The following is a 26,205-nucleotide window of genomic DNA, read 5'->3' on the forward strand; positions in this document are numbered from 1 at the left end:
TGATGCAATTGGAAAAATGTTTAACATTCTTAAAGAGGAATGTTATTGTTGTGTTGTTAAAAGAAGGATTTAATTTCAAAAGCCTTTTTGAAATTTTGATAATACTGCAGTTGCATGAGTTTTGTACTTTGAGAAGAGGTTTGACACAGATTTTGAGATGTATTTGGAGTTGGGTGTGTAGAACAACCTTTTTATTTAAGTAAACAGATAATAATCTTCCGTTAATTAATATAAATGTATTACACTAGGAAATAAGGGTAAACTTTAACAACTACTAAAGGGTTGGGATGATTGTCACTAATATATAAGGTGGAAAATAAGGATAGAAAATATCTATCCCATCTCCGGAAAGAAAATGTTAATTATGTTTTACTTTAACAAAACTACTTGTGTGATTTTTAAAAAGTAGAGGAGACTGGGGCTCGTTGTTTTTCCTTATTGACTGTAGATTAAACTGATCACCGAACAAAAAAAGATCAGCAACGCATTTTATTTGCTTTTTATATTTCTTAAATGTTTTTAGACTTTCGAAGACATGTATAAAAAATTAGCTTCGATATTATACGATTACTTCGATTTATATTTCTTTTAACATTTTTGTATGTCAGGGTCGAAAAATATACCTCATAAAAGTGAGTGTATTTTTCTATAGCAGGTGTAAGATACTGTGAGGATTTATTTATGTTTGTAGTAACATTAAGTTTGTAGTAACATTAAGTTTGTAGTTTGTTTAACTGACTTCATGTATGGTTTGTGTAATAGTAGATTTGTAGGCTTCTAACACTTAAGATTAATCTAAAACTTAACCATAAAATCCTACTGCAAACAATTACAATATGCAATCTTCCATCTTGAATTTTAATATAATATCAACATAATAATCGAAATGTAAAAAAAAAAATACTTTTGCTCATTCTCACCTTTTACAGTACTTAACATTTATTTCAAATATTTAACTCTCATTTATTAAGCATTTAGTTGACATTTTAGGCCATGATTATTCCTCAATATAAAATTTCTCAATAGTCCTTTAAGTTAACAAAAACCATTCTCTATCTTACTTTTAAAACTCGCATCAAAATTCTTCAATTTCCTCTGAAAGATTTTCTCAATCTTTCTTTACTTGGTGTTATTACAGCATAGACAATGGTTTTTATTGGACCGTAATAGTTTTCAAAAGCGCTTTGACTTCGACACTGAATCATGGTTCTTTGAAAAGGGTTTGACAGTTATCTTCTGATATAATTAAATATTTCCTCTAATCTCGACTCTTTAAAAAAATTAATGAAACATTTTTTTGAAAAGGTTAAAACTGAACTATTGTTGATCTATGCTAATTGAATTTCTTGCTGATATTGCAAAACCAAATTTAAACTTTAATTGTGTAACTGCTTTATCTTTCATGTTGTGATATCCTTTTGTTAAGGATGTCTCGCACTTTTCTTAGCTCGATGTGTAATAAGTTTAAATTGATTGAAAATTATAAAATAATTTTTGTTATTACTTTTGTTTTCTTCCTGACAATACCCTTTAAGAATTTTAGTGTGCATAAATTCAGCATTCAATACATGTTCTTTGAATTTTGTTCAAATTTTCAAATGTTGAATTATAGAACATCAAAATCTTGTGAGCATAAATTACTTCTAACATTCCTTTTTCTTTTTCTTGTTAAAAATCTTGTGAAGGATGCTCTTACAATCCACTCACAGTTCAATTAGGTTTCAAACTAAAAAGTTTGTAGGCACAGTTTAATTTCAAGCTACAACAGCCAAAAATAGAAGCTTTTACACTATTACATCAAAGTGGGTTAAATTTTAAATCTGTAAGCAGGTGCTTCAAAGTATATTAGCTAAATTGGATAGAAAAATTTAGACAAATATTCCAATGGCAAACAATTCACATTTGACAAAAACGTCATAGCTAATATTCTACCGGTCACCATCACTGATAACCTCTCTTCTTGCACGACCTATTGAAATCATATTACGCAAATAGCGCAGCATTGTACCTTGACAACCTGCCTAACGCAGCTGAATATTGCCAGATCAAAGATTTCGGACTACTTTGGAAAGAATAACGAGGCTGGCGAACAAAAAATCTCCATCCACTTTGTAAAACTTTTCAAAAGTTAGTTATTACGTTTCCTTAGGTGGGAAGTCCCTAAGGTGGGAAAATCAGAAAAAATGTAATTATCGAAAACTATCGAGATTTAAATTTTAGAATGAAAAAACCTTTTCCTTTTTTTTTTTTTTTTTTTTTTTGTTTCGTGAAAAGGAAGAAGTTATTTGAACTCTTAACAAAATCTTAGTGCTCAGACGTTGTTCAATTTGTCTGTTTGATGTATTAAAAACAAATGTAGTTCCGACTGTTCCTACTGTTAAAGTACTCGTTTTTTTACCCTTTCAATCCGTAAAACCTTAAAGTTATTTTTAAACTTTTCTGTCACTGTTATTTTTATACAGATAAGAGTTATTTTCTTTTTTTTATTTAAACAAAAGCTGAAAAAGATAAATAACTCATTATAATTCATCTTAACAGAGTTTCTTATCACCTATCTATATATATTACTTTTACTTTTTAAACTCTTTGCTGTTTAAAAAATAATTGGGTTTTAACCAAAAGTGTTAATTAGTATGAGACCAAACAAATCATATATTTATAGACGGAAAATAAAAATTAAATATAAAAGACGAATGCAAAAAAAAAAAAAACCCGAAAAAACCATTGAAATTTGATTTTTGAAAATTTGATGCTAAACTTTACAATACATAGGACCTAAATCTAAAAAATTGTTCAAGTTGATAATTTATTTTAAAAGTTATTTTGGTTGGTAATAAGTTGGTAATTTTCGCAGAAATAAAGACCAGAAAAAGCATATTAGAAGCGGTTCGATGACAAATCATTGGTACGGTGAAAGATGGTAAACGAAACTGTGAGATAAGTGAAGCGCTCAATTTTTTGGAGAAATTCGACCGAGCTATAAAGAAAATTACAAGACGACCAATAGTGCCAAAGAGTTATCAAGGTCCGGCAGACCCCCTAAGACAATAGGCCGAGTCACAAGTTATCTCGTTCGAGAGGTAAGGAAAAACAACAAAGATGTATTTGACTTACATTTCAAGAAGTAGCAAGTAAAAAATTAAACTTTTTCTCTGTTACATCATGTTTTTTTTGTTAAATTTTTTTACTTTGAAAAGTAAGCTTCTGAATAAACTGGCTCTTGTTGGTGCTTTTAAAAACCTCTTATAACGTAGTAGCATATACAATTTAGTTTGAAAATTGAGTTTGGGGAAAAAAAATTTAATAGATCTTACTTCTTAAACTAAAAATGTATTAGCTAATGTTATTAGTCGCATCTTTTCTTGTTTAAGAATAGAATCTTAGTTCTATTTAAGAAAAATTTTCAAATGATTTTTGTAGATTTATTTTTTTATCAGGTTTTTTAAGCATTCCAGATGAGTTATAACCACTTTGAATATTTTAAGGTTTAGTCAGTCTGGCGTTTGCTTTGGTTAAGAATCTCTTTTTGTCTCAACGATAAAAATTTCGCCGAAGAATTCTTATCGCATTCTTCACAAGGTTCCTTATTTCCATAATTTAAGTGAATCCCAAGTTTTGATTTATTGCTCGTAGTTTTTTACAGTGATTGGTTCTATTAACAACACGGTTGTTGCTTTTATTTTTGATTTAATAACGTATTTTTCACTCTGCAACAGTAAACTTAGTGTAGTGAGTTTGTAAGTTTAAAAATATTAGTATTAGTAGAGAAAAAGAATGATTTTAGATAAAAAAAAAAAAAAAAAAAAAAAAAAAAGGAGTATGCTCATATAAAGCAGCTATAAAGCAATCGTTCAAAGTCACGGATAAGCTCAAAAGGCGAAAATTGTGTACAGAAAGATTTCACAGGACCGTAAAAGATTGGAGCAAAGCCATTTTCAGTTATGAACCGAATTTTGAGGTCTTTAAGTGAAAATTAAAAATTTTTGGTAAAAAGACTGAGTTTCGAATAATATGTGGACCGATTCTTTATGCCAAGTTTATATGGCGGAGGAGGCTCAGCTTGTATTTGGGGTTGCATTTTCAACAAGCGCACTGAATGTTGTAAAAACACCCTTCAAAATTTTTGCTTTTAAAAAATACGGTGGAGAGTAAAGAAATGCGTTTAAATAGATTAATAGTATGCGCGCAAGAGTGAGTTTAAAAACGAAATAAACTTTTGAAGTCGATAAAATAATATTAGTGCAGCGCGCTTGATTTTAAATTACCAAATCAAATATTCTTTAACTATAATGAATAACTAATCAAAAACAATTTTACACATAGCATATAGTGTAACAAGATAATAACAATATCATAAAAATAGCATAATAACAATAAAAAAGGTTATATACAGAGTACACAGTTCCGAAATAAGAAAAAAGTAAGTAAAAAAAACTACTTTGAAACTTATCTAATTTGCTTTTAATAAATAGTCTAGACGTTTTCACTCTCCACCGTATTTTTAAAAAGCAAAAATTGAAAATTATTTTAGGCCGCTTCCCAGCAGGCAAAAAGATGTTTAAAATGCATCTAATATGCATCTGAGAACTGGTCTAAAAGATGTCTGAAATCACGTCGTGAATGAACACTAAATAGACGTCTATCTTATAGACATCTTTTAGATGCATTTTATTCGATAAAAAAATTAATCAAGTAGACGTATATTGCACATCTTTTATGCATCTAAAAGATGCACTTTTATCAAATAAAATGCATCTAAAAGACATCTATAAGATAGACATCTATTTAGCGTTCATTTACGACGTGATTTCAGACATCTTTTAGACTAGTTTTCAGATGCATATTAGATGCAGTTTAGATATCTTTTGCCGACTGAGTTAAGATTAAAAAGTCTTTAAAAAATTACACAAGTAAAGAAACAATTAGGTTCAAGTTGTTAAAATTTATTTACCAAGATTATAAAACAAATGTTTACAATAAGAAAACTATAATTCTTTACTGAGTCCGCCAACTCGCTGTTCCTCGGCATCGGTATCTAAAATATAATATAATAGCATGTAAATAAATGCACCAATGCTTTAAAAGACATGTAGAATGATTAAAAAAATCTGTTTACATGAAACATATATAAACTTTCACTCGAATTGTTGCCAAATTTCATAAAAACATCAAAGATATGAGATACAACACATCTTTATGGAACAAAGTAACCTTTTTAAGCTGTTTTTTTCTATTTATTAACCTCTTCATCTTCAATTATCTGAAGAAGATGTAATATATAATAATAATAATAATAATAATAATAATAATAATAATAATAATAATAATAATAATAATAATAATAATAATAATAATAATAATAATAATAATAGTTAATTTGAAAATATAATTTTATTGATTTTAACAATTATGTATCATCAATTTACCTGTAAAGTCTTTTTTTTTTTCTGATTGCAAGCAGGAGCATTTTGCAAAAACATTTTTCTAGATCTTTTATTGATTCAACATTGTATTCACAGGAATCTGTCAAAACGAAAAAATTTTAAAATATTCAACATAATTTACTTTGGTATAGATAAAGAAAGGTGATGGAGACAAAAATACTAGTATGGCACAAAAATGAGCTAAAGAGTACATTTTTAATTCAAAGAGCAGTTATATACACATTAAAACTATACCTCGTAAAACACTCCAGATATTTACAAGGTTTTCAAGACTTATTTTTTCCCCATCACCTTTTCGATTTAATTTAGATTGTAGCTGATTGGAAATTGACCTGATAGATATTTTTACAAAAAACTGATATATATATATTTGAATATGTAAATGAAATGACATATTTGAATACATGAAATAAACTATTTGAATGAACTATAAATTGTAAAATTTTGTAATCATTAAATTTAAACTCCGAACAAAATTACTTTTGCATGTAGATACTAGTTTAAATACCTACAGTAAATTACTCAAAAATTTTATTATTTTCAAGTTACAAGTAATTGTTAGTCAAATGGTCAAAATTATTTGTTTTTTACTGCTATTTAATTAAATTTCTGATTAAATGAAATTAGATTAAAATTGTCATTTACCTTTTCATGATCATGAAAACATGCTCTCTTGGCTTTCTGCCACCAACTATTTTCAAACTATCAAGCTAAAATATACAACATATAGAGTTAATCCTGAACCTTCAAATAACCCAGACAAAAACAAGATAATTAGATCATACCAAGTTATTATATTCTGATTTGTCCTTTTGATTATTATTAGGTGCAACCAATTGGTAAACTGATTCTAGCAACTTCACCCCAGTTGCATGAAACTTTACTTCAACAAGCTCGGTTAAAATAAGTTTTATTTCAGCCAGCTCTTTGAGAATAAGATGTTCCACCTCTATAAATAATTGTGTATTTGTGAATAAAGGTCAGTAGTTACCTCAAAGTTATTATTTAGCTCATGAAACCAGATAGCAAAAATATCCTATTAGTTGTTTATTAATTGATCCTAACAATGTTTGGGAACATACCCCCTAGTGACATATCCAGGCTGATTTTGACACTGGTATACCGGTTTGGGTACCCAAAATATTCTGCCATAACTTCAGATCAAATTAGTTAAAATAAATATAATTCATATACAAGTTCTATTTAGAGGGTAATGTAGACTGTTCTGACAGCATTCAAAGTATTTGGGCACTGATTCTCAAATTCAGAAATCAAGGACCTTTTTTTTCTGCAAATATTGTTTTTTGTAAAAATGATTTTTTTTACAAATATCCATACAGCTGTGCGCTGACAAATGCAAAAGAAAGGAATGAATAAAATCAAACCCCAAAAAAACATATCATTTGTTATTTTATTCACTCCCAGTAGTTGGCATGACATTTTTAAAAAACTTACTTTTTATATCAGTGTTAACTTCTTGCATAGAATCAGACAGCGGCAAAAGATGCAGACTGGAATCCTAATAAAAACAGTCTGGACTGTAAATAAACTACTTTGCAATATTATATTTACAAAAAAACTTAATACATGCAAATTATCAGTTAAAAAGGCTAAAATGAAAATAAAAATTCAGGAGCAAAAGAGAACCTTACTTTGACAGATAAAAAACTAAAAAGTCACATACTACTCTGCTTTATTACATACAATTATTGATAACTTCCTCTTACTTTTCTTAGGGTATGGCTTAAGAGCAATTCTTGATCTTTCCTCCTGTAAAAAGTTTGGCTATCAAAGAGATTTGTTTAACTATTTCTACTATACTTAAACCTGGTCAAATGCTAAAACATCCAGACAAACTTTTCTTCAAAGTTGAGCTATGTTCATACTCATTAAGCTCATGGTTATCAGAGTATTCATTGTCATAAAACAAATACTCAACATAGTTAGAATATTCCTCAAATGTCCTTTTATTCTCATACTATCTCCTCTTAAGATTCCAACATTAAGTATACTGTCTAAAGATACAAATGAGGATTCTAGTAATTTCTTGTATTCCTTTTGAATCTGCGACGTCACTGTTGGTATGAACTTTTTGTAAAGGGCATAATTGTATCTAAATAAAAATGTTTTTATTTCAAGACAAAAAAAAAGGCAAATAAATCACACCAGTCAAACTTCTAAAAACTCCTTCCTCTCACTGTTTTTTTTAAACTATTTTTCTCAATGGAAACGTTATGTGCACAGCCAACCACTAAAGCAGTTTTTGGCGTTATTAAAAACACCATATATTTTTATAAAAACACACATTTATATTAAAATTACATTTTAATCTACAAATAAAAATATCAACTTAAGAATAACGTTCTTATCTTTCAGATCATGAAGTGATTTTAGTAAAATGTTATGCACTGAAACCATGAAAATATTTCGTCGTTATATTAGCAAGTAATTTGTAATAGCATGTAATTTTATTTATTTAAAACTCATTCAAAATTATTATCATTATGATTTATGTCCTTCATAGGTTAGTATAAACTTAGCTACGTATAAATTTTTATTCCTTTCTAGAAACAAGTTTCCGCCATGCACGTTTCTTTAATGGCGGTCATTTATAATAATCGTTCTGTAAAATCGACTGTCTTTAGTTAAAATTTCTTCTTTCTCTTCAACTGATCTATAGAAGACATTTTAAATGCATCTTTATGTAACCGAAAAGAGATATCTATGTTTTGATCTCGTTTATACATCTAATATGCGTCTACATTTGGAAAAAAATAGAATCACTGAAATTAGACCTTTTTTCGATGAATAATATACGTCTAAAATATACGCATCTACGAAAGATGCAAATTAGAGTAGTTTTAGATGATCTATAGACGTCTTTTGCCTGCTGGGTTAACAGTAGATTTACTCACAAAAGATCAGTTTTTTGAAACAACCCTTGGATTTAATAATGGAAATAAATAGTATTTTAATTAATTTGAATTTCGTTTATTGCGAAGAAACGAGTTTCATGCTCTAAGGTATTATGTAATATATATACAGAGGAAGGAAAATTTTTGGTCAGCCCCAAGCCCTTTTTGGCCAGCTCCAAGCCCTTTTGGTGCATATCAAAAACATTAGTTTTTTAAATGACGTCAAAAAACAAAAATCAACGTCTTTAGTTCAAACGAAATGCGAAAAACCCAAATGAATAGAAAATGAAAGTTTTCTCGTATTTATTGCGTAAGAGATCAAGGTTTTTTACAGACGTAACCCATCTACAAAAATCGCAAATCTTTTCATGATTGTCTAAGAATTTTCGACGTAAAACAAAATAAAATACCGCAATCGCATAAAATTATTTCTTCATGATGAATTACATTTTTTTCCCTTTAAGTCTTAAGCTTCTATTTTGATTTTGTTTTTGTGTAAATCAGATTGTTTTTTTTTTTAGTGAAGAAGCGCTAACCTTAGGGGACGTCCATAAAGTACGTACGCAGTAAAACCAATGCTTTTGGACCCCCCCTCCCCCCTTGTACGCACTTGTACGCTTTTAACACCCCTCCCCCTCTGCGTACGTACGCGTTATTTATTAAAAAAGTATGACCTCCCCCCCCCCCCCCCCCAAAAAAAAAAAAAAGTTTTCAAATCATTAAATACAAAAAAGATCAATTTAGCTATTTATATTTCCATAAATGATGACTTAAATAAATTGAAAATGTTATGGAAAACAGGCATGAACTCTGCTTCTAATCTTTCCTTAGTAATCTCCTTACTGACTTCTTCACTTTCACTTAAATCACTCTCCATATCATTCTTTATTTTTTGTTTTTTATGTGCTTTCTTGTGCCGTTTCATTGCTGCCTCGCTCGGCCAGTATTTATTGCATTTGTCGCAAATTCCGTTTAAAAGCTTTTTTTCCAATGAAGGACAATACAGATCAAATGGTATAATTTCGTACTTTAAGCCTTCTATAGGTATATCTTGTAGCAAAAGCTTATGCGTCAGAGGTGCAAAGTTTGAATGGTTTGATATGTTTTTAAAATATCGAGACGGTTCCATCGCTTTGTAACCATTCTCGCAGTACTCGTAGATGGCCGGAAATGGAATGAAACGTTGGGGGATGGTATTCAGCCAATTTGTTTCAAACGATGAACGACATAACTTGTCCTGGCATTTCACAGTTTGAAGACAGTATCACGATTGCTGGCAATGTTTCTCTGCCCAAACAGGATCATGATTCGGCGGTTTATATGCTTTTCCAACTGGTACTGCCCGGCAATTAACAAGGTAACCGTCGATGACGGTTTTCTCCCAAACTTGGGATAAAACGTCAGCCGCTTTTTGGAAATTTTCTACCTCCAGTTCTTGGTTGATTGTCTTCCCAGAAGAATCAAGGTGATCGCCAAAATAATCATGGGGAAGAACTATTCCAGCCAAATCACGAGAAAGAGGTGCCATTCTTCTTTCAATGGGGTTGAAGGCTGAAAGCCCAGCTGCATTCACACCGTGAAGCAAGACATCTAAATCCAGTAAGCGGAAGAGATCAACAGCAGCTGCTAACGTTTTAGGGAAGCGTGGTGCCTCATCTTGAGCTCCATCAGTCTCCATTAACATAATTGGTTTACGTCTAACCATCTTGGTTTCAAAAAGCTCCCTAACATCAAAAGCATGTGTAAAAGCATTCGATGTATCGTGTTTCCCACTTCTTATGCGTATGAGTGTCTCCACTGTAGGATAAATTTCCATTATTGTTAACTTCGCATATGCCATACACCGATGGGATTAACTTGTGCTGTGGGCCAACGACATGATCCATAAGTTTGACCTTGTATTCCATATGCATTAGCAACGGCACTTGAAGCCTTGCAGCAGTAAGACCCAACGGTACCCTGGCTTTATCATCATTGGACATGAAAAGCACAGCTTTTGGTCCAAACAATTTGCAAACTTCAAACATGTCATCAATAAAAGATTTGGCAAACATTCTACCATCATTTCTTTTTCGCAGTGAATTTTCTGGACGTAGTAGCTTCACAGGAACTGTTTTTGCATGCTTTTTTCCTTCATGAGTGTTTTCACGTCGTGTTAAAAGACGAAGGTACAAACCACTTCTACTCAAGTTGAAGCCTATTTTCGTCAGCTCTTTCTGAAGATCATCCAAAGTGGAGACACTGCGAAGACATTCTGTTCTTCGACGCTCATCTGCTGCTGATAAATTTTGCACAATTTTTATGATTGTTGATAAAAGTTCTGGTTGATCAATTTCGAGCTGTGGTCGTCCTGGATGGTTTCGCATAAACTGTTTCAAAGCACTTAATACTTCAGGGTTGTTTTGACAAACTGTTTCGATGCCCTCTTTAAGTTTTTGCCTCCGTTTTCTTTGTCGTGCCGATTCACGAATCAATCTGAAAACAAAATATTACATAAATCTTTGATTCCGATATAAAACCTTCTATACTTAAGGTTTCCTGGATTCTGCAAACTTTGTAAATCCTCAATTAGAAGTTCTTATTGACAATTTGAAAAAAAAAATTTTGAAAGTTACTGCCTGCTTAAAAGTTTGGTTTTTATGGCCAAGACGTCTGTCTATACTTCTTAGCTCTATTCGATATATCTCTTAACATTTACCTGTCCAAGTTTGTTTTTTCTCTTCTTATGCTTTCTTTCACATTGTCTAATTGTTTCCTAGTTACGGTAGACAAACCAGAATCCTTTTGACTTTTTTGCTTTCACTTTTAATTCGTTTACTTTTTTTTCATACAAGACTGATCATATTTTACTGTTTTCCACAACTCCTATGCGTGCTGATACTGCTTTTGTTTTTCAAGTGTTGAATATGCTTTCTTATATAACTCAAGGAGTTGAAGATACTTTTTCTCGTTCCCAACAAATTCGTTCGACATCTTGGGAGTAAGCAGTTTTTTTTTGTTGCAACGTTTTCAATTATTCGAATAGAAAGATAAAAGTTTTTGTTTATTTTGAAATACAGTAGAATCCCGTTAACTCGGACTCTGAAGGGGTATATAATTTTTGTCCGACTTAGCAAATGTCCGAATTAAGCAAAGCTCTCGTTAAGTCGGACTTTTTGAAAATGTCCGACTTATTGAGATTTCGAGACTTATCGAATGTTCCTCGATATATAAATATTATGTACATATATATTGAATAATATAATCTTATGTGAAATATATATTTTTATACATATAGTATATATACACGAAAAAAGTCCAAAATTGATGTTTCTTTCAGTGACTCGCACAATTCTTTTTCAAACAGCCTTGAAGCGTTCAAAGCTATTTTAAATGACGCAAAAGTAATTAATTTTCGAACGTTCTAAGTTTTGAATTTTACTTGATATTTTTAAATTTTTAATGTAATAGTTATTAACAAATAGAATTTAATCGACGTTTAACTAAATCGAAAGCTCTCTGTGAAAATGTTTAGCTATATTTAATTATATTTGACGCAAAAGTATTTTTTTTCGAGCGTTTAGAGTTTAGAACTTTGATTGAAGTATTGGAGTTTTTTTATTATACGCACTTACATACAAATTCAAAATAAAAGTCCTAGTTAAGCGAAGTTTTTTGCCGAAGGGACCCCAAAAAACAGTGCGAGTTAGCGAATGGTCCGACTTAACCAGGGTACGACTTAAGCGGATGATTTTACAGTAAGTTGATAGAGAATGTTCAAGGGGAATTGAAATTCCGTCCGACTTAATAAAAGTCCGACTTATCCAAGGTCCGAGTTAACGGGATTCAACTGTAAGAGATTTCATCATAAGATTCAGTGTCGTTAAAGCGAAGAACGCAAAGAAATAACCCGACTCAAACTAATTGCAGTTACATTTCGCAATAAAAGGTGTTGGTCTCTATTAGCATTAAAATTGTTGTTTTTAAAAATATTTGTTTTTTATAATCAGAAAAAATACATTTAAACTTTAATAATAATTTGAAGTAGTACATTGTTAATAAAAAGTTAATAAAAAAATATTAATTTAAAATAATAAAAAATTAACTTGTTGTAACGTTTTAATTGAAAAGATAAAAACCAGGTTGCGTAATTTAAAAAAAAGATTTTTTACATTCGAAAAGTTCGTTGCTTTTTATGCAGACTTAGCCTTCTTTATAGAAGGCCTCGACACCGTGCGCGATTTTTTTTGACTGAAGGCCGATTTAAAAAAAAATATCTATTATAAAAAAATATCTATTATAAATATATAAATAATTATTTTTTTACTAAACATGAAAAAAATTTTTTACATAAGCTTGATTTCTTTTAGTTTGGTTTCTTTATTACTTTTGGGAGTGTGAAGTAATGCAAAGTTCTTTAAAAAATGTTTGCTAATGTTTGGCATTGTTTCTTTGCAATAGAAAAACGGTACAACTCTGCAATAAATGCAAACTGTCGTATAAGAAATGTTCTGCAAACTCTTTTATCTAATAAAGTAAAAAATATGTAGCAAAATAAGGACCACTGAGATAGAGTATCTGATGGAATAGTTAATCCTCCTCTATTTAAAGTATTCAAATAAGTTCCATATTTTTCATAATATGTAGTTGTATCTTCATCATTTTCTTCAGTAGAACACTTTTGAACATAACCAGCAATATAGACAATAGCATATAAAATGTCTATATTTATAGTATCTTCTAGATCTGCTAAATTGTAAATTATATCAATTTCCCTATCATTAAAATCTTCAAGACATAAAAGACAGTCATGGCCATCATTTCCTTCTACATCAATATTCAGTTGTAGCACCAGCTTAGCATGTTGAATACGTACTTTTTCGATAACTGATTTAGCTGTTATAAAGTAAGTACCACCAGAGCCTTGCCTTTGTTTTCCAAAACATTTTTCAATTGGATCACTAGAAAACCAACCTAAAATAACATATTCGTTTCCACTTGATAAAAGATGACAAGACAAATCAACTAGGCCATGACAAGTATGTGAAAGAGCATTGCTTGTATCTCTCGTAAGCTGGCGAACACGTTTACCAGATGTTGGTTTCATATTTTCAGCCATTGTTGCAATAGCGAGCAACTTTTTTAAATTAATGTCATCTGAAGATCTGATTACATTACGCGACTCATCCCTAAATCTAGCATTGGCACCTGGACATTTAACATTCACTATTTTACAAAATTCTATAATTAATTCCAAAAAAATAACAGTACCCTTGACACTTTCTTGTTCTATTTTAGGATGAGTTTTTAGAGCTGCAACTGTCTCTTCACTAAATATTTGTAAACAAGTGCTTACTTTTTGTCGTTCTATTGGTTTAGGATTTATTGATGTTTCAGTCAATTTGGATAACTTTATTAACTGGTTTTTTTCAAGTGTATATAAGTTAATTAAATCTCTCCAATTTGCAATGTGAGTTATTTCATGAATAAACTGCAACTGACCTAGTTTTTCTGTTAGCCAATTGTTTCTTATGCACTTCAAAAGATGAACATAGTCATATAAAATATAAGAACCATTTTGACATAACCAAGGTTTTCCCTCTACTGTTTTGAATTTAGAAAAGAAGCTTTGGTTAACTTTATTTCCATCTGTAATAATTGCAATTACTTTACCATTACACGTAGAGGTTTCTATGGTGTCTACAATTAATTTGCATTGTTCTAGTTGGAAATCTGAAGTCAGATTACTAACTGGTAAAACTCTTGCTAAAAATTCAGGTCCACCGTTAAGACTTTTGACCATAAATGAAAGTACAGTAGTAGCTAATTTCTCTGGATCATTAAAAGCATTTCCAAAAATATTTCCACTTTGATATAATAATGCTGCTTTTACATAAACTTCATCTATCAATAAAACACAATTTCTTTTTTTTTCATCTAAGTTCGATAACACAGAAAAAAGTTAAAAATCACTTAAAAAAGTTAAATCATCCTGAGAGTTTATTTTTGGAGTTATGCGCGTCAAAGTTCGAATACTTGGCAACTGATAATCATAACATAATCGATGGTAGGTGGAACGACTTGTTGCAAAATATTCAAAAGCTCTCGTTATTATATCAGCAGAATAGACAGCACAACCCACAGAATGATCTCCCATTACATTTAGATGCTCAAGAATTATTTGAATTTTATGATCCTTATCCTTAATTTTCAGATATCTAAGGGCTTCGTTTAAAGATGACTTTGTACAAAGAGAAGTGATTTTGTTATTTGACAGAGGTTTAATAGTACATTTTGAACCAAAATGAAACGCTTCGAACAACAAACTTTGATTAATTATCAGCAAAAATAGTGGAACTCCACAATTGAATACTTTAGATTGGATGAAAATTGAATTGTTTTGCTTGTATGTAATCAAATCATTATCATTAGATAAGTATTTTTCGATTTCTCCAGAGTTTAAATTATCAATTATTTTATATTCTTCTAATTCATCTTTTTTGATACCTCTTTTTGAAGAAGAAGATAAAGTCTTTCTCATTTTTGGTGGTGGAGTTGGAGAGACAACTTTTAGAGATATTTGGAAACACTGATGGAGCATGAATCGGTCTCAATTTACCACGACATAATGTAAACTCCGCTTCATCTGGCCAATGCAATTTACAAACAGCAGTGAATTTTGTAACGGTCCAATTTAAACGAGGGATACTAATAAACCATTTATTTTTTTCAGATTCTTCACGAGGGAATTTATATACGGATACATTACAACCTGAAGACTTATAATTTGAGGAACATTTTGGAACACAGCATTTTAAAGGCATTCTAAATTATTTAATTTAAATTCACTTGAAGAATAACTTTAAATATTTCTGAAAAATAGCAATCAATATTTTACACCTTTATCCAAACAAAATTTGCGTTTATAAGAAGTTTTTAAAAACCGTACTTCAGTCAAAAAAAATCGCGCACGGTGTCGAGGCCTTCTATAAAGAAGGCCATGTATGCAGATCAAGTTTTAAAAATAATTCCTGAGAAAGATATACAAACCGCGTACGTACTCGCTGTCTTGAACACTCCCCCTCCCCTTGTACGCATTTGTACGTTTTTTGGTAACCCCCCTCCCCCCATACCTGCGTACGTACTTTATGGATGCCCCCTCAAAGTAAAGAAACAATATCAAGTTTGAAATTTTGTTTGGTTATCTTATAATCTGCTGGTTACTAGTGGTACGTGTTTATACGAATGTAAACTATTTTTACATCAATTACATTTACGTCATAAAAGGAAAGATTTTTTTGAGATAAACTTCCTTTTAATAATGAAATACCATTTGATAATAAAAGGCCTATAAATTTTTGTTATCATATTTAAGGAGCAATTTACGAATATTTCACAAATATTTCACGAATACATAATATTGAATAAACAATATTTAACGTAAAAACTCACTTTTACTTTTTTTTTTTTTAATCTTTCAAGAATTTGACCTTTAACATTAAAAAATTAATTCCCAATTCAAGTTTGCAACAACCGAATCAACTTTACAACAACCGAATCAACTTTGCAACAACCGAATCAACTTTGCAACAACCGAATCAACTTTACAACAACCGAATCAACTTTGCAACATAATCCTTCCTTGTAAGGTTTACAAAGTTTACTGTGAAATGATCATTAACAATGGAAGCCACACGTTTGTTTTGAAAAGAGTGCTCGCTAAACTAACGTCTTTTGCTCTAAATGAGTTGTTTATTAGAGGAAAAGTTGTGTTTATGATAATAACGCGACATTCAAGTTTACACAAAGCATTGGATCAAGCATCAGTTCCTGTTCTGAGTTTAGTATTGAGCAACTATGCAACATTTGATTCCCTAAGAACAAAGATTTGGATCTGTCTCTTTTTTTTAGCTTCAAGTCTGTTAGTTTTAAAACGGGGGAGAAGGGGAGGGGAGAATTATAGGAGTTCATTCCAACCGCAAAAATCATTGGTTTAAAAATTACGATGGGAATCCTAATGCTTATTTATTGTCCTTCCCAAATTTTAATGTTTCTCCGTCTCCTCTGTGTAATAATGTCAAAGTTTACGAAGAGTAATTGACTGTTGGTAGAATTGTGAAACTAAGTCTTAATTTTTTTTTCTCTGAATGCGACAATTCCGAGAATTTTTTCATGTTTACGAAATGCATTTTGACGGTTGCGGTAAAAACACTTCACGTGACAGACGGTTAAGCTCAGTTTGCATCTGCTGTTTTTAATGCGATTGGAGTGAAATAAAATGACACCGATTTTAATGTTGTTTTTTTTATCTATTGAGTACAAATTTTGAATTTTAAATTCTTAAGAAATGATTTTTTATTATTTATTTTTTTTTTTTAGCTTTTTGTTCACTTAAAATCTTTTCCTATATAAAAACTAGAAATTGCGTCGACCTAAAAAAGGGATTTCCCTTTTTTATGGGAGATTGCAAATATTTTTTTCCTTGAAACTCAAATCTGAAATTTAGAACAAAATTAGCATTATTCTTTATATGTATAAAAAAGTAAAAGTGTTTGAAACGAAATGGAGTTTGCAACCCGGTAACTTCTTTTAAACTTTCACAGATTAAAACTTTTATTCAACTGAAAAAAAAAAAAAAAAAAAAAAACTTGAAAAAATATTGTTCTCGAATTTTTATATTTGTGTAAAAATCCATAAATATGATGACAAGTATAAAAAATCGGGAACAATATTTTTTATTTGAGAATTAAAAAAAAAAAAAAAAAAAAAAAAAAATGCGTATCAGGTTTCTCGAATGTTACATAAATATTTTCACGCTTAAACAAAAACGTCTCGTTTCCATTTTCTATATTTAAGATTAAAAGATTTTCTAAGCGAGTAAAACCAGGCGCAATGGTGAGTTTGAAGTATTGTTTGGCTCTTGTATTTATGGTTGGTACAGTGGTGAGTATAATTTCTTTTTTCAATGTGAAGTCGTCGTCATTTCGTTATATTAGAGATTCATAACTCAGCTGAGCTTCAAAAAAAAAAAGTTAGTTTTCTACAAAAAATATTTCAAAAAATATTTGTAAGGGAAATTAGTTGCTGATATTTCAAATGGCAAGTTAGCTTAAAAAGTTTAAAAAATCTGCGACTCTCTAAAAAGATTTCAGTGGGTCAAATTACCTAGAATGATTTACTAACATGATATAATAATTTAAGCCAAATAATTCTTAAGTTGAAATGATGATAATCACTAAATGTTATTTTATTATCTAGAGTTCAACATGTTATGATATTCTGGCATTCTTCCCCGATGCAAAAAGTGGGCTATATAACATCTTACTCCCAAGCGGGAAATTTCAAGTTTATTGTGAAATGACCATTAATCGAGGAGGCTATACTTTTCTTTCGAGAGCATCGCTTAGTAAACTAAAACAAGAAGACCTAAGCGTATTATTTAGAACAAAAAAAGACGTTCTTTTAATGATATCGCAACCAAAGAACGTGCAATCCTGTACAGTAATAAAACCAATAAATCAAACATCCTTTTCAAGTCTAAGTTTGCAATTAAGTAACTACTCAACCTTTGCAAAACCCAAAAATATTATGATGGACCCTTACCTTTATCTTGGATTTCTCCCAGCCGTTTTTTCTAAGGAGGGACAAATTGAAGGGTTTAATTCCAACAACAAAGACCTTCTATATAAAAATTGTGATGGCAACAATAATTCATATTTTTCTTTCTTTTCAAATTCGCGTAAAGTACCCCCTTCTTATTATTCAAATTACACCAATATTTACGAGATGGACGGATTAGCAATACAATGGCGAAAATCGGCCAAAAAAATTCCTCAATATCGCAACATACCTCAGTACTTCTTTATGTTTACCGAAGTACATTTTGGCGGTTGCGGCACATACACCTCAAGTAACCGGTGGCTAAAATCAAATGCACCTGCTTATGCCACTGCAATCGGAATAAAATAAAGTCATATATATATATATATATATATATATATATATATATATATATATATATATATATATATATATATATCGGGGGTAAAATAAGTCGGGATAAAATATGTATGTATGTATGTATGTATGTATGTATGTATGTATGTATGTATGTATGTATGTATGTATGTATGTATGTATGTATGTATGTATGTATGTATGTATGTATGTATGTATGTATGTATGTATGTATGTATGTATGTATGTATGTATGTATGTATGTATGTATGTATGTATGTATGTATGTATGTATGTATGTATGTATGTATGTATGTATTAAGAAAAATCATTTTGTATCTTTGTTATCGCATCGTAAAAAATGTATCATACTTTAAATCTATTTTTTTGTTGTTAACACCACATTCTTAATTTAAGTTTTTAAATTGTACGGAGGGGTGATTTTGGATAATCACCTGATCTGTAGAAATAGAAGATTATCGTCAATTGATTTCTTTAATTAGTTACTTATTCAAATCTGTTTACGATTTCTAAATATGAATAATGAGAGCAATTTGCAGAAGATTAACGATAATGATTCACAATACCTTTTTTATTATTTATCCGTTCGGGTTATAAAATGTAAAAAGCCATACACATTATAGTGGAAGTAATGTGTTTTAAAAAAATATCCACCAGAAACAGTTTGCATTTTTGAAACCACCATACCGTGCACAGTTACAGCCTAGATTTTGAAAACATTTTGTCGACAAAAAAGTTTTAAGTTTAAAAAACTTTTAAAATTTTGTCGACAAGTAAGTTTAAGCAGGTGAGTGCAGGATAAAATTATGGTTAAAATTATGGTTGAAATTACGGTAATCGGAGCCTGAAAACAATGTTAACCAAAAAATTTTGGTTCCTGATGTGGATAAAATAAAAAAGAATGAACTTTTTGTAGTATCTTAAACTTGACCCAAGGACCTTGCTTTTACGATAATGTTGTTTCCAGATGATCATGATTTTTTGTTAAACATCTTTTTTTTTCCATAAATATGAAAATATAAAAGTTTGCACTTTTTCTCTGGAGGTAACTTTTTCTCTGGAGGTAACTTTTTCTCTGGAGGTAACTTTCCTAAAAGATCTGAAAACCTTGGAATTGTTCCTACGGTTTATATTCAATTTTCAGGCACAAAATGGTTTAAACAATTTAAATAAATTATTACATTTATATTTATTTTACATTTGTCATCAGTAATAGCTTCCAAAAACAAATACATGTTACAACATGTTTTTTTTAATTCAAAAGTAAATCTGTTTTGAAGAAGGTTGGGAGATTTGTGGATTATATTTAACACAAATCAAAACTTTGTATCCACTCTTCCAAAAGTGTTTAAAACCATAACGAATAGATTCAGAGACATATTCAGACTAAAAATCAAATCCTTTTTTTGGATAGGAATTTGATATACTGACAAAAATTTACATGCTTTGCGAGAGAATGCACATTAGGGGATTCTTTTAAACCAAGTTTGACCTTAACCTCTTTGTATTCGCTAATAATGGATTTAGATTCAGGTAAGAAGTTAGATCCAAAACAAGCAACCTTAACAGTTTTTAAACCTCTAATGAACTACAGATCTGATATGCTCATCTTTTTCAAATTTCGATAGTTTTAATAAATCTTCTAACACATGAATATTTTTCGGCTGTTTGGAACATTCTCCACCTTTAAATTGACCACCATGCAGCTTAGGCCTCAGCAAAACTAAACTTTTGTTCCATTGGTTTGCCGATAAAGTGGTGTCCATAAACTCCACATATTTTCCAAGGTTATTGTAAACTTTATTTGTATTTCCGTGAAGTAGATCAAGAACTTAATAAACCTTTATGTCGTCAAGCAAAACACCTAGAGGAAGGTTCAACAGTTTGTTTACGCCTCTGACTTTGTACTTTTGATTGCCTATTCCTTCCTTATAGCTTAAAATTTTTTTTGAGTTTACATTTGGCCACGTTTTCTGTAAAGTTTTATTAAAAGATTCTTTTGAAAATCCACCTTCAACCTTAATCCGTGTATTTAGAATCTTTTGATAAATTTATCTCTTTTATCAGTCTCAACAAGTCTTTTAATGTTTTTACAGTAAACTAATTGTCTGGAATATTTTTCAACATTGATTTCTATTGCGTTGAAGTAATCATTTGAAAACCCATCTTGTTGACGCTATTTACCAGAACATCCAGAAAATAAAATATCAAGATCCAAGAAGAAAAAAAGGAATTTTTGTAGAAAACAAAAAGTTGCTTTTTTATCGAAACCCATTAGCATTAAAAGTGTATAACACCAATTAACTGAACGTAATACTCATTATCATAGTATCCATCTATATAAATAACACAGTGCTACCAAGTTAATGTATATCTATGTGTGTGTCTAAAATTCCCTTGGAAGTTATTATATGTGAAATCATGGTGTAAGTCAACTTCTTACTTGTTTTCTTAAAATGCACAACAAATGCTCAATCATATTAAAGTCAGGAAACTGTGGTGGCATGATAAGATGTTCAACTTTCCCGGAATGCTACTCAAGCTAAGCAGTGATCACTTTAGCAGTATGAATTGGATCATTATCATTTGGAAAACTGCGCTTCCCTCCGGAAATAGAACCAAGTCTATAGGATTACCTAGATTATCTTCCTCCATGACTAGCAGTTGGAAGAAGATAATCTAGGTTATACGCGTCTTTCGGCTGTTTCCACGCGTATACACAGCCGGTATTAACAAATAAGGTAAAGGACAGTTCAACAGAAAAAACAACACTCTTGCTCTAATGAACAATTTTGAAGCTTTTTGTAGCATTCCTGACGATTTGCAATATTTGCCTTTGAAAGCAAAGGTTTTCTTATTGCAGTTCTTCCGTGAAAACCGGCTTTTTGTAACCCACAACACACAGTTTAGGTAAAAAATAGATTTTCAAGATGGTTATTGAGTTCTGCTGCAATTTTAGGAGCTGTAGTTTGATGACTTCGTTTAACAATACGTGTTAGTCTCTAATGGACCTTTTCTGAAAGCTTTGCTTTTCTTCCGGAGTTTTGCTAAAAAGAAGATGTTATTCCCTCCTGTTCAAATGTAAGTATTTCTCTCAGACAGTGCTTCTTGAAAGTTCAAATAATTCTGCTTTTTCTGTAACACCAGTACCTGCCATACAAGCACCAACAATTTGTCCTCTTTTGAAATCTGACAAGTCCGTCATTATGCTAATTTTTTTTAGTTCTTCCTTATGATATATAAGATTTTAGAACAACATGACAAAAAATTCTTGATTTTGAAGATTTTATTGACATTTGAAAACTTTGCTCTTTTTAAGCTGATGTTCCTGTCATTTTGTCCAACCAATGTATATTAAACAAGTAGTTCAGCAATGCCTACTTACAATCTTTGAACCATTGAAAATTGAAAAAAGGTGTTTATTTTATGTTTTTAGAAACATAAATCATTTGGAGTTGACTGATAACAAATATCCAACTGATTGAAAAGAGGTCTCTAAGATTCAACAGATTCTCCTTAGTCATATATTTCCTCTACAAAAAAATAGTTTCTGTCATTACCAGAATCAGACTGCATGTGTAGTTTTGTGGCCAGAGAAACTCTCTAGGGCATTAGAAAATTAGAAATAAAAGGAGAGCCATATCTACAGTATCGGACAAAACATGGTGGACAAACTCAAATTTAGAACAAAAGTTGATCAAAAACTAAAAAAAACTAGTAAAACAATTGAACATATTATTTTTTATTTAGTTTATTATGTTGTTAACAAAACTTAAAACTTTTGAATCATACTAAAAATCGCTAAAAAAGTTTTAAAACATGTTTTCCCTAACAAACTACATTTTTCTTTGGACAAAACAAGGTGGACATTCAAAAAATCGACTGAAAATTCAAAAAAATACAAAAATTAACTTATTATTTTTCAAAAAACTTCAAAAGTTAACTTAATATTTGGTAGGACCTCCTTTACTTTTAATTACTGCATTCATTCTTCGAGGCAAAGACGCAATTAATGAGTCAACAATTCTCATATCAACCTCTCGCCAGGCCTTCTCGATTTGTTCAAATAATTCCTCACTGGTCTTCACATTTGCACGCTCAATCTTATTGTCAATTTTTTCCCACATATTTTCTATGGGATTCAAGTCAGGGCTTTGTGCAGGCCACTCCATTTTGGTGATATTCTTGTCCTTGAACCATTGTTTTACAATTTTTGAGGTATGTTTGGGATCATTGTCCTGTTGAAAAATCACTTTAGGGGCATCTCCCATTCAGCATGTGGTAACATACCATCTTCCATTATATCTTTGTAAACAAAGCGGTCCATAATTCCATTAATTTTGTGAATAGGACCAGTTCCTAGTGCTGAGAAACATCTCATAGCAGACGTTCCATGCTTAACACTCTTCTTGGTATATTTAGTATTGAATCTGGTGTTCTTTGGTCTCCAGACTCGCTTCTTGCCTTCGCTTCCAAAAAGGTTATATTTTGATTCATCACTAAAAAGTATGTTTTTCCACTAGTCTACAGTCCAATTTTGGTGTGCTTTGGCAAACGCAAGTCTTAGCTTTCTATTTTTAAAGGAAGTTAGCGGTTTCTTGGCAGGCATTCGAGAAAATAATTTTGCTTCGTTAGCTCTTTGTCGCACAGTGCGATTACAGAGATTTGTAGTTCAAGATTTTCGGTTAATTTTGTGGATGACAAAAATGGATCTTTTTTAAGCTCTTTAACAATTATTCGATCTAGTCTTTGTGATGTTTTTCTTGGACGTCCGCCCCGATGGTTTGTTTTATAGCAGTCACGAGATTCAAATGATTTGACAGTTTTGCTTACAGTCGATTTAGCTATATTATATTTTCTACAAATTTGAGCTTGACGTTTTCCGCATTTAAAATCTTTAACAATATGTTCACGTAAAGCACTTCCTAATTTGTCGTAAGCCATTTTAAGTTGCAATTTACCCCATATATCACGAGTTAAATCTATTATTAGTTTAATTGAAAAAATAATTGGCCAGACGTTCCAAAACCTATTTTATTATTTTAGAGTAATGTTATGATAAAAGTGAAAACAAAAGAATGCGGTAAATTGAATAAAGACAATGAAATCTTATAAAAAAAAGCTTCGTTTTGATTTGTCCACCTTGTTTTGTCCAAGGAAAAATGTAGTTTGTTGAGAAAAATGTGTTATAAATTTTTTTTGTGATTCTTAGTATGATTCAAACGTTTTAAATTTTGTTAAGAACATAATGAACTATTTAAAAATTAATATGTACAATTGTTTTACTAGTTCTTTTTAGAATTTGATCAACTTTTGTTCTAAATTTGAGTTTGTCCACCATGTTTTGTCCGATACTGTAAGAAAATAATCTTACCCCCTCCTCTATCTGTTCATGTTCGTTAGAGATATTTATCTAAATTTGGAAAAGGTTCTCCCTGTAATAACTTTGTGCAGTAAAAACTGTATTATTGAATAACTGTTTTTAAAAAAATGATCAGTTCTCTTATTTTTATGATATAGCACTTCATTGTGAACCTTTAGAGAGTGGTGATAAATCACTACTCTGCACAGAGATATTACAGGGAGATATTAAACCTTTTAGACCAACCCGAGAAAACTAAATTAAGAGCTCTGAAACCAAAGTGTCAGCAAGTGAATGTTAAAAAATATCATATGGTTAAATAACACCCAAGGAGAAACTGCTTGTATTGTTCTCCTGAGCTGGAAAGGAAGAAATTATTTTTAACCCAATCTGAGAGAAAAACTTTACTTTAAAGTCAATGTTTTAAATGGTTTCTTTGATGTTACATACATTTAACTGTAAAATCAGACGAATCATTTAGTTTACAGTACAATGTGTCTAAGCTTATTATTCAATTTTTAGAGAAGAGAGACGTATTCACTGATCATGTAATAAAGATTGTGATGAGGGATGGGGGAGGAGAATTTTTTAAGGTCTGTTTAAATTTTTTTGCATAAGACATAATCAAACCTAAAACAAAATTCTCATACAGAGACGGTCAAAAGTAAGACAAGTTCAAGGATAGAGGAGTTAAGAAACTTATTATTCTAGCCATTACTGAAGATGTGAGAGAGAACAACCCAAACATAAAAAAAAATCTAGGAAATTTGAAATAAATCTTGCTAATATTTATTTTGGTATTGAAGCAGGTTCATTTACTTGTTCATGTAGTTTGTATGAACTGACTAAAAATGGCATGCAGGATTTCACTAAACGTGGTTGTACAACGTAATGAGTTTCCAGGTTAATAAATTAGCATGCTATTGCTAAATTGTGTTGAGACGTTTATGATTAATAACTCTGCTTACAAAATGTGTTTTTTTAAATTTAATTAAATTTGTAGCTTTTATTGGTTTTAGATTTAAACCAGTTTATATATTACCATAAGAAAATATATCTTTGATATAAAATATAAAGTTTCCGAATTCATATTAAAGTTCATAACTGCAAAAGCTGAGATGCTTAGAGACCTTTTTAGTGAGATTTTAAAAAACATGAAGAAAGCTTGAACAGGGATGTCTTTGTTAAATTAGGAGAAAGGTTTTCTCCTAAAGTGCATGCTCTAGTTGCCCATGTATCTGAAATTTTGGGTTCCGTGACAAAGAAATATCCTGGGATATTTTGTTGGGTTTTTGTGAGAGCAGAGTTTTGAAACTGCACAACTTCAAACAATTTTATGAGCAAGGATACAAAGTTCAAATTGTTACAAACTGTACCAAACCAGGTTGTTAAGATCTGCCATTGTCCACAATAGCAGACATGCACGTTTTCCGACATGATGGAAACATCAATAAATTTTCAAGGATTGAAAACTTAGATTGTATTTCTTTTTATGACTACGTATTCAAATAGATGATATAAGAAATAAATATTGGAAAAAATTTGCTATTTGTCATTTAAGGTTTTTTATAAAACTTTTTGATTACGGTTTCATTTGTTTATTCAAATAAGTAAAAAGCTTTTTAAAATTATATTGACCTATTTTTTTTAACGAATTTTAAAATAAATTAATGCTTTACTGAAAATATTTTAATTTTTCAGACCTAGAGGATTAAATCGATTATAACATTCCTTATAAACTTTTTGTTTCCTTTTAGTAAAAAATTTGCCGCCGACTAATCGTTGGAGAATATAACATCCATTAAATGAAGTCTCTTTTCAGTGAGAATATATAAGGATTGTAAATACTTTCAAAATAATCAATAGTCAAGGAATTTTTTATGAATTTTTATGATTGAATTTAAAGTTAGGGGTAAAAAAAAAAAATTTTTTTTTTTCTTTTTAAAAAATAAAAATTACAAAAAAAAACTTTTCTTTTGTAAAGTTCTTTATTTTCTTTTTCTTTGATCTCGATAATTTATTTACTAGATGTTACTTTCATACTTCTTGTTTTTTTCTGCTCTCTTACTTTCTTGCTTCTTTTTTCTCTCTTGCTTTCTTACTTCAGAGGTCAGAACGGTTTCAAAAGGAACAGTTTTCACAAACCATCATCAGAGAAGGGTGCTCCTTAACCATCATTGTCATCATAGACTAAGAACTTGGTAACACTTTTTAAGAACATTTTTTAAAAAGATTTAAAATCCATTTATCTAAACTGGTGAAAAAGTATGAGGAATTGAAAGTACAGTTTGTGTATGGAACAGAAGAAACTTTAATAAATCAGACCAGAGAGAAAACATAAATAAAAGCGAAGTTTAATTGACAGATTACAGCCAAGGTTTTCATAGTTCTTTGTTATATTCTTAATTAGAGATTCAAAATTTGTAGCTTTATGTCGTCTAAGAAAATCATTGCAAATATTTTGAAAAGACAGCCATGCTCTGTGTTTTTAGCGTCTGTGTATATTTTTTTAAGCAAGTAATCAGGT

The 26,205-nt window shown here is 30.4% G+C and overlaps 3 protein-coding genes across 8 annotated transcripts; 1 reads left to right on the top strand and 2 right to left on the bottom strand.

Moving 5' to 3' along the window:
• Positions 1–4,927: 4,927 nt before the first annotated feature.
• On the bottom strand, positions 4,928–8,412 carry LOC149884152 (uncharacterized). Of its 6 annotated transcripts, none has more exons than XM_090096809.1 (7): positions 7,172–8,412; positions 6,900–6,963; positions 6,230–6,393; positions 6,090–6,154; positions 5,679–5,776; positions 5,427–5,523; positions 4,928–5,260 (listed from the first exon to the last, which is right to left on the bottom strand). In XM_090096809.1, exons 2-7 carry the CDS (start codon positions 6,925–6,927, stop codon positions 5,257–5,259), a joined length of 456 nt encoding a protein of 151 aa, XP_089952935.1. In that variant the 5' UTR covers positions 6,928–6,963; positions 7,172–8,412; the 3' UTR covers positions 4,928–5,256. The 6 variants fall into 6 exon arrangements, 4 of the variants coding, with proteins under 4 accessions (XP_089952935.1, XP_089952934.1, XP_089952933.1 ...); XM_090096808.1 differs by having other exon boundaries at positions 4,928–5,035; positions 7,611–7,643; XM_090096807.1 differs by having other exon boundaries at positions 4,928–5,035; positions 7,172–7,564.
• Positions 8,413–17,126: 8,714 nt separating this feature from the next.
• On the top strand, positions 17,127–18,785 carry LOC149884153 (uncharacterized). The gene is made up of 2 exons (XM_090099200.1): positions 17,127–17,281; positions 17,597–18,785. The coding sequence occupies exons 1-2, from the start codon at positions 17,231–17,233 to the stop codon at positions 18,305–18,307; spliced, it is 762 nt and encodes a 253-aa protein (XP_089955326.1). The 5' UTR covers positions 17,127–17,230; the 3' UTR covers positions 18,308–18,785.
• A 3,780-nt stretch (positions 18,786–22,565) lies between these two features.
• On the bottom strand, positions 22,566–23,260 carry LOC149884154 (uncharacterized). Its single transcript, XM_090098706.1, has 2 exons — positions 22,965–23,260; positions 22,566–22,815 (listed from the first exon to the last, which is right to left on the bottom strand). Exons 1-2 carry the CDS (start codon positions 23,258–23,260, stop codon positions 22,566–22,568), a joined length of 546 nt encoding a protein of 181 aa, XP_089954832.1.
• Positions 23,261–26,205: the final 2,945 nt, after the last annotated feature.

The sequence above is a fragment of the Hydra viridissima genome, unplaced genomic scaffold (genome assembly GCF_058129835.1).
Source record: "Hydra viridissima isolate aposymbiotic clone 2 unplaced genomic scaffold, HvirCarnegie_v1 scaffold_9, whole genome shotgun sequence".
In the NCBI taxonomy this organism is placed as follows: domain Eukaryota; kingdom Metazoa; phylum Cnidaria; class Hydrozoa; order Anthoathecata; family Hydridae; genus Hydra; species Hydra viridissima.